At 31.8% G+C, this 12,943-nt stretch overlaps 3 protein-coding genes across 3 annotated transcripts; all 3 read left to right on the forward strand.

Moving 5' to 3' along the window:
* Window positions 1–2,326: 2,326 nt before the first annotated feature.
* Window positions 2,327–4,062, forward strand: LOC107420185 (putative pectinesterase 11). Its single transcript, XM_048476399.2, has 4 exons — window positions 2,327–2,834; window positions 2,937–3,125; window positions 3,369–3,604; window positions 3,711–4,062. Exons 1-4 carry the CDS (start codon window positions 2,439–2,441, stop codon window positions 3,916–3,918), a joined length of 1,029 nt encoding a protein of 342 aa, XP_048332356.2. The 5' UTR covers window positions 2,327–2,438; the 3' UTR covers window positions 3,919–4,062.
* A 1,299-nt stretch (window positions 4,063–5,361) lies between these two features.
* On the forward strand, window positions 5,362–6,548 carry LOC125422846 (uncharacterized). Its single transcript, XM_048475100.2, has 4 exons — window positions 5,362–5,522; window positions 5,703–5,827; window positions 5,947–6,083; window positions 6,183–6,548. The coding sequence occupies exons 1-4, from the start codon at window positions 5,471–5,473 to the stop codon at window positions 6,292–6,294; spliced, it is 426 nt and encodes a 141-aa protein (XP_048331057.2). The 5' UTR covers window positions 5,362–5,470; the 3' UTR covers window positions 6,295–6,548.
* A 2,659-nt stretch (window positions 6,549–9,207) lies between these two features.
* On the forward strand, window positions 9,208–11,941 carry LOC107420184 (phenylcoumaran benzylic ether reductase Betv6). Its single transcript, XM_048476473.2, has 5 exons — window positions 9,208–9,734; window positions 9,851–9,985; window positions 10,905–11,142; window positions 11,274–11,477; window positions 11,585–11,941. Exons 1-5 carry the CDS (start codon window positions 9,552–9,554, stop codon window positions 11,749–11,751), a joined length of 927 nt encoding a protein of 308 aa, XP_048332430.2. The 5' UTR covers window positions 9,208–9,551; the 3' UTR covers window positions 11,752–11,941.
* The last annotated feature ends 1,002 nt before the right edge of the window (window positions 11,942–12,943 follow it).

The raw sequence follows: 12,943 nt of genomic DNA on the forward strand, positions 1-12,943 counted from the left end.
GGTTTTTTATTTTTTATTTTTTTTAAAAATAAGGTAAACTACTATTTGTTTTTGGGTTTTTGGTTGTTGGATTTAGCCACTGACAGATGGTGATAAAGTGAACTACCTTTTATTCTTATCCAAGCTTTTTGTCTTCTGGACTCTAGCGCACGATGTTCCATCTCCTCACATGGATGTTTTTATTTATTTATTTATTTTTACTCTTCTACTTTTTCTCGTGTCTCTCTCTTCATTTTCGGAAAAATTGATGCCTGTACACGTGAAATTTTATAGTTTTAATAACTATATACACTTTTACTTGAGTAAAATAAACTGTGGGATCACTAACGGTGTTTATAGTTTAACGGAAAAAAATTCATCGGCCTTTACATTTATGAATCCAGAGGCGTTGTCAAGCTTTGTGATTTTATGTTGTAATGTATATAGGATTACAATATTATTAAAAATATCTATTTTTTTTATGGTGTGTTTGATAAAGATAAAAATATTGAAAAAATTTAATTTTTAAAAATCAGTTTATTAGGATTTAATTTTCTAATAATAAATTTTTTTGAAATGTTTTTATAATATTTTATTAATTATAGAAAAAAATAGAACTTACAAATAATTAAATAAATTTATATATTAAAATTAAAAAATAAATTTGTATTTAAAAAAATATATAGTATTAGTTTTTCAGCAAATTTAAAAAGGACAATTCTTTAATAGAATATATTTTTTATCTGTCAGTTTATCATTATGAGATTTATTTTTTATTGGAATTCATAAATTTTTTTAAAAAAAATTATCCAAACATAAAAAAAATTTACTTTCATAAAAAAATTTAAATTTCTCCTAATTTTATCACTATCCAAACATCTTATTAAAAAATAAAACTATAGAATCTTAAAAAATATATATATATATATATATAATACTGATAATAAATAAATAAACTGTGGAGTTGCTGTATATATAATTAATTGTTGATGTGTGACTTATGCATGTCTATTAGTGGTGGTATAAAATTATAAACAGAGCTGAGAACTTAACTTGGTGGGAAAAGATATATTTTTTTTTTGGCTGAAGTAATTGTTTTATAAACCAAAATCCGAAAGCGAAACCTACAAGGTGGAGTTGGTATCACGGCCACTCTTGTGGGTGACACCAGTACAAAAAATGTTAGGAAAAGTATTCAACGAAAAGATTCCAGTGGTGGGAAAAGATATTAATCTATGTGAAAGGACGAAGATCAATAAAGTTAGAAACTCAGGATACATACATCCACGTGCAAAAAATTGGATTCCCTTCCACTTTAATAAATATTAAAAAATAATCAATATCTTTGCATCATAGAAAAACTTCAAATAAATATTTTTTTTAAAATATATTTTTGTCGAACTATCGTTTGATGTATGGCTATGTCAGTCATAAATAGTTCATTTTCTTTTCTTTATACTTTTAATTTGTATTTTATTTCTCAACTTAATACCGATTTCATGTTGCATCTACGTTATGACTTTTACATTTCATAGTTTTCTCCCAAAATGAATTATTTAATTGTAATTTTATATCATCACTGTATCAGATTCTAATCAAAGCACAAGATTTTTCAAATGCCTAGGTTGAACTTGAATGGATCCCGAACAAACACTGAATATTATAACTTAAAAAAGGAAACAATTATTATTATTATTTTTTTTTTGGGGCAAAAAGCACCCAAATTAAAAAGAAACCATGTATTAATTGTTTGGGCCTATATTTAGTGGGCTTGTCAAATGGGGGATTTTTTGAACACCTGGCCAAGGCAGGCCGAGGTCCAGCCGCACTAGCTAGCGGTGGATAAGTTGGAATTGGTCAGGGTCAAGAAACCCAATGCAAGCAACCGCTATGGCCGTTTCGCTAAATAACGTGATGGCTCAGGAACTACACAATTATACACAATCAAACCTCCTTTAACCCACCAATTAAATTGCCAATGATAACTACATCTTAAGCTATCTCAGGACTTTATGGCCATAATCATATAATCTGAGCTGAAAATTCACTCAATTTTTCAAACATTATGTTTCGTCTGTCTGAAGCACATATTAAATCGCAATTAATCAAGCTGCCGGCTACTTCTAACCAAGGCAATATGTATAATATAATGCATAAACTTTCTCTCTCAACATCCCACTCTTTCTCTCATATATAGTTGTACACGCTTACATGAAATTAATTCAATATCCATCAATCTTTCTAATCAAGAAAACGGCTCCTAATTTCAAGGCTGTCACTTGGGCTGACCGTACATATAAAACTAAACACCCTCCCTTGTCCGTTTCAACACACAACCACAGCAGACATTCCTTCCGTTTCTTTCATCTAATACCAACAAATTTGAATTCCCACAGACCTCATTAATTTGCTTTTTGCTACCCAACTCCAGCTTGCTCTTTATATTTTTTTTCTCAGTCATGGCGTTTAGGGGTTCTCTCTTCAAGTTCTTAGTCGTAATAACTCTATATGATGCTTTCTTAACCGTTAATTCTCAAGCAGAAACAACAGACCCAACAAAAATGACTGCGGCGATACTCGTAAGGGTTGACCAATCGGGCAAAGGTGACTACACAAAAATTCAAGACGCCATTGATGCTGTACCATCAAACAACACGGAGCTGGTATTTGTATTGATTAAGCCTGGAATCTATAAAGAAAAGGTTACGGTACCAGCAGACAAGCCCTTCATAACTGTTAGTGGCACTAAGGTTGCCGAGACAATAATAACATGGAACGACAGTGAGAACATATTCGAGTGCGCGACGTTCACAGTTTTGGCTTCTGATTTTGTGGCCCGGTACCTCACCATTCAGGTACACTATATAATTGGTTGTATCATATACAATGGCCTTTTTTTTGGCGGAAAAGTTCAAAGTGGAATAATAGAATTTTTGGTTGTACTTGTACACGTATAGAATACGTACGGGAATGGTGCTCAAGCAGTGGCGCTGAGAGTTTCTGGAGATAGAGCAGCATTCATTGGGTGCAGAATTATTTCTTACCAGGATACTCTTCTCGATGATACCGGCAGGCACTACTATTCCAATTGTTATATAGAAGGAGCTACCGATTTCATTTGCGGAAATGCTGCTTCTGTTTTTGAGGTGCTTTTATATCTATAAATATATATATATATTTTCGTGCATATTAATATTTTACAATTTTACTATAGTGGTTTTGCACGCGTGACAAATTTCTTTTTTCATAAAAAAAGTGAAATTTACATAAGAATTATATTAATGTATTAATTTGAATATGCATGAAAATTTGTTTTTTTTTTTTTTGTTTTTTTTTTTTTTTTTTTTTTCTAATATGTATAATGTGGGTTTTTGTTGGGTTGATTGCAGAAATGCCATTTGCATTCAGTTTCAGAAGGAGCTGGAGCAATTACGGCACAACGGAGGGAATCTCCAGCGGAGGACACGGGGTTCACATTCTTAGGCTGCACAATTACTGGTGTCAAAACGGCGGTACTTGGAAGGCCATGGGGTCCGTATTCCAGGGTTGTGTTTGCCTTCAGTTACATTTCTAGCGCTATCCTGCCCCAGGGCTGGGATGACTGGGGAGACTCATCCAAACAGAGGTATTCACCGTTTCTGTTAATTTGTTGATCAAGCAAATTGGCTATTAGCTTGTTTATGAATTTATTGATTTTTTTTTTTTTTGGGGCTACTGTTTTGATTTTATAGTACTGTATATTATGGACAATACAAATGCTATGGACGGGGAGCAATTACATCTAAAAGAGTTGGATGGGCACGAAGTCTTACAAGCCAAGAAGCTTCACCCTTCTTGACCAAGGACTTTATTGGTGCCAAGGATTGGATTAGGCCCGCACCAACTAGTTTCAGGACTGCTTCAAAACCCATTTCTCATCATTCCGATGGAAATAATTAAAGTCAATTCATTTATGTATCATAATTAATTGCCATTTCGTTCGTATTGCGTAAATTTGTATATGGTCTCATTCTTTATGTGAATATTTGCCATTTAAATGATTATTTATTTTCCTCACTGTGATTTTGTGAGGAGTATCGCACATTGAATTAATATTATGCTGTTTTCTAATTATCCATTCCATATGTTTAATTTCTCTCCTTTGCACGAGCATAAGAATTACCATTTTTGTTCCAAATATATATGCTCACATTTCGGAGATTATTTTTTTCAAAAAATTATTTTACTGATAAATAAGTAAACTGTCCCTTTAGTAATTAAAAATAATTGAAGTGAATTAATAAAAAAAAATTCAAAATATTCCCACTGTACTATTATATTATTGATCACTTACAAATTTAAAATTATGAGGCCTACGGCGTTTGTGGTGTAATTAGCATGAGATATGGGCTTCCATATCCATTACATGGTGCAGAGATCCGAGCCCCAGAGGTATGCATGGGCACAGCATGTATAGTTTGAAATTAGAAAGACATTCGGATCCACGTACGTAACAGACCAACTGGACTCTGGAGGATCCGGAAAACAGAATTTTTATTTTATTTTATGATTTTTATACAATATTTACCCCAAAAAAAGTACAATATAATATCTATTTTTTGAGGGGTAATTTTTGGAAGATAGGATATATTTGTGTTGACTTCTTCTTATTATTTGGTCAGGAACTCTCCAAATTATGCACAATTGATATGTTCGTCCCTTTTTTGGCTGAGAAATCGATGAGGTTATTCAACAAGAAAAAGGGCAATCGATAAGGTTGTCCCTTTTTAAAATAATGTAACACAATCCAATCCCAGTGTATATAGTTGACCATTTCAACAACCTCTATTTAGAGTTTTGTATAATAATTCTCATCCGAATATGGATGACGTGTCACGCCAATCAGAGCGCTTCCTGTCACGTGAAAAGTGGGTCCTTGAACAGGTAATCCGGCTGATTTATGACCAAAAAAAGTTTTTTTTTTTTTTTTAAAGTAATTTCCAAAGGAGTTTTCAGAAAATCAAAATCAATAGGAATTTTAATCCAAATTTTTAAAAAGCAACTTGACTAGAGTCAGTCTGATCTTGACACATCATTCAGTAAATGATCCTGGTCCCATTTGATAATAACTACGTGTAAGGCAATCGATGGTATTAATCAGATATGGTGAAGACGCTTGTACATGATCTCTCTGCCTCTGCAAATAAAATACAACAAATCCAAGATATTTTTTTCTACATGGTACCAAAGGAGTCACTATTATTTTCCCTGTAATTTATATATAATCCTGTGGGCGCTACTAGAATATTCAATGTTCTCTCTCATAGTGGATCAACCTATATGGGATCAAATCAAATTTACTGGGATAAGATCAAAATAAAGGAAATGGCCCCACCACAAAGAGCAATATAAAATGGTTTTGTCTGCAAATTTACAGGATATTCATAAACTGTCCACTTTGGATTTAAGGCTTTGAAGCAGAGAGTAAATTAAATTAAAGGTGTCTGAGAAAATGGGTTCTCTAATGGCCGGATGGGACTCCCCTGTTCTGGATTCCAAATCAGGTAGACCAATTAATAAGTTTTGTTTTATGGTTTAACATGTAACTAATTAGTTAAACTCTTAAATTAAGTAGGAGTTCAGTTAGAATTATTAATTTTGGTGATCGTTAATAAGCAAGGAATACTCTCTTATTTTTTTTTTCTTTTTTTTCCTTTTTTCCTTTTTTATTTTATTTAATTTAGCTGCATGCATGAGGAATCGGTCATTCACCAAAGAGGAAATTGAAGCTTACTGGAAATCAAAGCAGAAAACGATCGAAGAACATCTGAAAGAAATTTCTTCACCCAGATCAGATGTGAACCAACAGGTTGTTTCTAAATTCTATAATATTTCTTGTTTTCTCATACTATATAAATAATCAAAAGGGTTTCACTTAAAAAGTAGTCTAAAAAGATCATCATGAAGTTTTGACATTTGTGTCTTTAGGAAGACGTGGTTATGGAAACTGGAAAACGGTTTCAGAGATCAAGCTCCTTGCCTCTAAACAATACAAAACAGGTTATCAAGGAGGAAGATGATGATGGTGAAACAAGCTTTGCTGCTCTCGTTAACAAAAATGGCTGGTAATTGAAATTAATTAATATAAATTAATTGGTGGTTCTTTTGTAAATTTATATGTATATAATTTGGAATTTGAATGGATGACGATAATGGTATTGCAGGTGGACGAGGAGCAGCTGGGCATTTCTGAATGAGCCTCCATTGCCAGAAGTTGCATCCAACTCTTATGTGCCGCAGTTTAATGTGGTCAGAGTGGCATCTTCCAAGGGATAAACCACTTCTACTTAATTTTAGTACCTCCGATCAATCCCCAAAAAGGAAAAAAAAAAAAAAGTATTGTTTAATTTTTCGCCCTTGTACAGAGAGAGTGTAGCTTTGATTACTACTTCCTTTTTCTTTTTTTCTTTTTGTTTTTTGTTTTTTCCCTTGATTGTTATGTACTAGTGCTTGTTGATCTGTTTTGGTGCGTCGATTGATAAGCAACTTCTGTTTGTAACTTATGACCCAAAAAAAACTTTTGTTTCTAACTTTTTTTGCTTGTGATCCCGATTGAGCATATTAATCGCTCTACACCTCTGAATTTTTTTAACTTTTTCGTTTTCCCAAACCTAGAAATTTATGATTTACAATTTTGACAAGTCGCCAACGATTAGATTAAGTGTCTGATATGGAGCACGAAATATAGAATCTACCAGCAAGAACGGAATAATATTAATTATCACATTTTTTCATTTTTTATTTTTATTATTTATATCTATACCTTTTAAACTTTGCATTGCAATTTGCTCTCACAATTTTACATTTATCATCTATGCCTAAATTTTATAGAAATATACGCCAATACATTTTAAATTTTGGAGAAATTTGCATGTACGCTTTTAACTATTGAACTGTGGCTGCAAAGGTTTTAATAATTTGGATGGTATGGAGGAGGATAATTAATACAAATTTTATGGGGCAAAATAACAAAGCGGTATAAAGGATATACGAGGAAAAAATCTCTTTTGCAATACATCTTTTAAATATAATATAATATCATAATAAAATGTTGTGATATATGTACAACATTGTGGATGAAATTTAATATACATATCTCTAAAAGCGAATCTCAACGCAATGATATAATACATTGTCCATGTGGAAAATACTCCTTCGTATGTAAGATGTATAATCCAGGGTTGTTAGGTGATAATGTCAAATTTTATAAACATCATATGGGACACTCTCTTTGCTGATTATTAAATTCTCGTCGAAGAAAATTATTCAGATGATTAATTATTTCATGGAATCTTGTTCTCATATTATATATATATATAATGCTATAGAAATTTAGATATGGATAAGTAAAAAAAAATATATATGATAATTTCATTTAGTATTAGATCCAATTGTCAGTGTATAATAAATTAAAAATAAAATGTTTATTATGGTAAATTTTATTGTACAATCTTGGAATTGAAGGTAATAAGGTGCAATTGACCTTTTATTTAATTATAAATATTGTTAACTAGCTTGTTGATCTTAATTAATTGTAAAGATTTAAAAAAAAAAACACTTCAAATATAGAATTATAAAAACAAAATAAATTGATGTTCAAGCAAATAATGTCCTGTCACGCACTCGACTTTCAATTCTTTTCTAAAATGAATGATTAACTCTAATATTACAGTTTCTTTTGGTGAGTTACTCTAATATTACAGTTCAAAAGAAGAGCAGAACTTATGTGTGATATGAACAGGTAGAGAAAAGAGAGGCGTAAATTAATAAAAAGCTAGCTAAAATCAAGTACAATCATTGTTTCTTAGTCCTTAAACTAGAATGATATGGCATCGCTATAATTATCTTTGAATGTTTGGAAGCAAGATATATATATATATATATATATATGCACACACACATATCATTATGTAGGATATTTCCGATATAAAAATCGATCGAAAAGGTGCACGCAGCATGATCATGATCGCTCTGGAACGCATAATGTCGTTGTTGTATCTTAAAAAAAAAAAAAAAAATTAAAAAAGGAGAAAGAAAGGCTTAGTGTTTGTTTCATGTTCGATCGTGACAGGTTGAAAGCCACAACCTTTAAAATACGCAAAATTAATGTGTCTTGATTGGCTACACCGACATAGAGGATACTTTTGGATTTAAAAAAAAGAGTCAAAACTCAAAAACCCAATGACTATTTTGGATGTGGATTATCCCATTCTTATCCGTGGTGGAGCTGAATTTGCTCTATGTTAAAGGATAGGTACGTTTAAAAATGGGGTTGTTGCGCAGTTACATCAAAGGCTATACCTAAATTTTAATAGCTTAGAATTAATTAGATAAATGACATATCCCAAATTTTTTATTATTATTATTCCCTCCCTCTCTCTCTCTTCTCCAAAGATGTTTGGTAAGAAACAGAAGATTTTATTATTTTTTTTGGGGTAAATGAAAGAAGCTGTGTCGTTTTATATAGGGAAAGAAACAGTGTCGCTTTATATGGTGATAATTTATTATGTATCCAATTCCACTACTTTAGGTTCAAAATCTGGTTGGTATGGCAAATTGATAGTAGTAAAGTCCTATATCTCAAACTTTCTCACATGCCCTACATATAATTTTATGCAATTGTATTTTATTATATAGTTAATATACATACTATATATTGATGTACATAATGATAACAAAACACTTCAAAAGTTCTTATTCCTTCTAGAGCATTAATAACGTGCCAGCAAATTCTTTGGACTCCCACAAGTAAAAGGTCATTTCTACCCTTCACCCACTCTCTCTTTTAGCTGATAATAGGGTGATTCAGACTTTTTACCTTGTAGCATTAACTAGAATTTTCCGTGGAAATTTGGAAAGTGGACTTTTTAACTAACTTTTTGTTTGCTGCAAAATGAAGTTTTCTATTGCCATTGTAGAGCTTACACCACCAAAATGTTCATTAGGGGCAATTTCGTCTTTCGAATGATTCTCATGCCGTGAAAGGTGGAAACAAAATTCTCGGAAAGTGAATATGACGAACAGAAGGTGACAACTCACCGTTCACTTTTGCAAGTTTTAGTAAAAATTTTCAAATAAAATACTCATAGCTAGCAACGATATTTTTTTTTTTTTGTAACTATCGTCTTGTTACAGATTTGATCTTGAACAGGAAAAGATAAAAGAAGCATGGCATTTAATAATTTAGTTGCGACCTCGACCGCAGCTAATAACGATATCTAAACAGATATACATGAGGCATATGCAATTAATATGAAATCGAACGGTGAAAAAACTGGCTGTCCTATTCTATAGCTAGAGGATACGAGTAGAAACCAGGTAGTAAAGTATGAACAAGTGATTTTTAGTTTAGTAATAGTTCCAACAAGAAGGCTATTATAGTAATTTGGTTCTTCTTCTCGCTAGTCCATAAAATGAGCTCCAACTCTTTGGAAACTTGAAAGACTTTTCTCCTTCTTAACGCTGTAATTGGAGACTTCAGCTCTTGTTTTTTGTTTTTTGGCTAAAAGGAAAGCACAGAAAAGAAAAACCAAATGGCCGCCAAAAGCAAGATTCTGATAATCGGAGGAACGGGTTACATCGGAAAGTTCATTGTCGAAGCGAGTACGAAAGAAGGTCATCCCACTTTTGCTTTGGTGAGAGAGAGCAGCCTAAGTGACCCGGTTAAGGGAAAACTCATCGACAACTTCAAGAACTTGGGCGTCACTCTGCTATACGTACGTATTTCAATCACCATTCATCAATCTCTTTCTGTAATTTTGCTAGCTTTCGAAAGAAAGATTATATGATCCATATATATATATATATATATATATTTTTGTTGTGAATGCAGGGCGATCTCTATGACCATGAGAGTTTGGTGAAGGCGATTAAGCAAGTTGATGTGGTGATATCAACAGTGGGTCATTTGCAGCTTGCAGATCAGGTCAAGATCATTGCTGCCATTAAAGAAGCCGGTAACGTTAAGGTAATTATTCAAAAAAAAAAAAAAAATTGTTGATTCTTTTGTTCCTCACCCACTCTGTTTTTGTTTATATTTTCTAGACTTTTAGTTAAAGGACGTTGTTGACTAATATTTAGTAAAATAGGCTTTGTCTTCACTGTTATATCTAATTATCATGAAGAAATTTGAAAGCTTTTTTCTGAAGTGGTGAAATAAATTTGTTTTAATTCTTTGTTCCTCCCCCACTCTGTTTTTGTTTGATTTAATAAGATTTTTTGGTTGACTTTTGTGTTATGCATCGTAACATAATGATGGAATAATTCGTAAAATGGCTACGTCTACACTGTTATATTGAATTGTCTTGAAGAAATTTGAATTCTGATCTAAAGGGTGACAGTTAGTATTAAAATAAAATGCACAAAAAATTAGAAAAATACAAATATTAGTGAACGACCGATATTTACATCTGTAAATGGACACTATTAAAATGGTTTATTTTTAAAGTTTGATAATAAAAAAATTAAATATTTTAATTAAAATTTAAGTTATATTGTTTTACCATTTTATATGATAAATGTTAATTTGAATATTTAATTTTATTATTTTTATTCTAAAATATAAAAAAATAATTTTTTTAACTATCATCATTTAAATTATCTCATTGGAAATTATTTATCAAATAGATAGTTTTTTCATTAAAATTGATCATATAAAATAATAATTGTTATCAATAATGATAAATAGAAAAATTAAATACATTACACATTGCATTTATATATTGTTACCATTTGCAACCACGCATTTTTTTTATAATAGAAATGAAAGATAAAAAGGAAAAAATCCAGAAATACAATGTTGGTAAGTAGCTAGCTAGAGAACATATGGAATTAATTAATGAGGTTAAGTGTTTAATTAAATTTGAATTTATTAATATAAATTATAGAGATTTTTCCCTTCGGAATTTGGAAACGATGTGGACCGTGTACATGCGGTCGAGCCAGCAAAATCAGCATTTGCGATCAAGGCCCAAATCCGGCGTGCGGTAGAGGCTGAAGGAATTCCTCACACGTTTGTGTCGTGCAACTGCTTCGCTGGCTATTTTCTACCCACTCTGGTTCAGCCAGGTGTCAGTGCTCCTCCCAGAGACAAAGTCATTATCCTAGGCGATGGGAATCCCAAGGGTATGTTTATATATACGTTTACTAATTTTATATAATATGAATATCTTTAATGTCCATGAAATTAATTTATTAAACTTCCATGAAATGAATAAAAATTAGATATGTCTCTGTTTTGGTCTTCCATCCTGCAGCAATTTTCAACAACGAAGATGACATTGGAACATACACAATAAAAGCCGCGGACGACCCAAGAACATTGAACAAGGTCCTCTATATTAGGCCTCCTAAAAATACCTACTCATTCAATGAGCTTGTTGCCCTTTGGGAGAAGAAAATTGGGAAAACCCTTGAAAAAACCTATGTTTCAGAGGAACAGCTTCTCAAGGATATCCAAGGTCCTTTTTTGTTTGTAATATATTTATTGAACAAAAATAAAGCTCTATTGAAATAATTAACTCTGAAATGTGGTATAATTATATGTTGTTGTTGTTGTTGTTTGCAGAGGCTCCTGTTCCAATTAATGTGGTATTAGCAATCAACCACTCGGTGTTTGTGAAAGGAGATCACACAAACTTTGAGATTGAGCCGTCTTTTGGTGTGGAGGCTTCAGAACTGTACCCGGATGTCAAATATACCACAGTTGAAGAATATCTTGACCAATTTGTTTGAGCTCCATTTTTCATCAACATCACCATCTTGCTTTTTTCAATATCTAAATAAGTGATTTAATTAAGTTTGGTACTGTAACTGGATCAGAGGAGTGTTGATTTCTACTCTTTACTTTTAAAACCAAATCTTCAAATCTGTTGTTTGTGACTAAATATATCATATCATATATGAATGCCCATTTCCTAATTTATCATCATGTCTTGAATTATTTCCACCATAAAGTCTGTATGTTTTGGGTTTTATATATTTCGATTTATATTCACGGTTATAAGGATTGCTGTACAAATAAAATGGAATAACGGCAGGAAAATCGTTGGCTAAAAGCCTAAAAGCCCAGAAGCAAATTGGCTTTCAGCTTTACAAAAATAAAATTAAAAAAAGTGCTTTTTTTGGCACATAAAATTTCCAGTTACACCAACTTCAAATGTAATTTTACTAAAAAACCCCTTAACTTTTTCTCTTTTTTATTTTTATTTTTATTTTTATTTTTTAACACAACCACCCATCTTCGTGGACTTTATCCGTCGTACTTTCTGTGAACCGCTCAAGGTTCTTCTCTACCGTACTTGCCCAGGTAACCCAGCCACTTTCTTTTTCTTCTTCCTATCTCTCTAAATCACCATGGATTTCGATTTCTGAGTTTTCTCTCACTTTCTCTCTCTAAAACTTTTTTTTTTTCCCCCTTCGTTTCGGATCTGGTAATATGATGCGAATAAGAAGAAGGAATAATATTAATAAAGATAATACGGCTGGTAATTTAATTAAGAAAATTACAGGGGGTGGATTATGTTTGATAGAAGTGATAGAGTTAGTAGGGATTTTAGTGTTTAATTTTTGAATTTTTTATTCGGTTGTTTTATATGCAGGAAGGGATATATAACTTTCTTAAGGGGTTAATTAGTCGAAAAAAATAAAAATAAAAATCATATTAAGTGGGAAATGGCTACTCCACCAGAAAGGGCTCGAGCCGATTATAATTACCTTATAATGCTGCTTTTGATGGGCAATAGCGGTATGTGTTTTCCTACAAAGAAGGAGATCGGTTGTGTAAAAACAAAAACCGCAGATTTAAAAAAAAAAAAAAAAAAAAAAAAAAAAAAAAAAAAGTAGTAAAAGGGGTTTGTTTTGGTAAATTTAATTGAGATGTATGTGCAGATAGAAATTTTGGTTGTGTGAAAAGAAGCACCCTTTC

This window comes from Ziziphus jujuba, chromosome 5 (assembly GCF_031755915.1).
Source record: "Ziziphus jujuba cultivar Dongzao chromosome 5, ASM3175591v1".
NCBI classification, from domain to species: Eukaryota; Viridiplantae; Streptophyta; class Magnoliopsida; order Rosales; family Rhamnaceae; genus Ziziphus; species Ziziphus jujuba.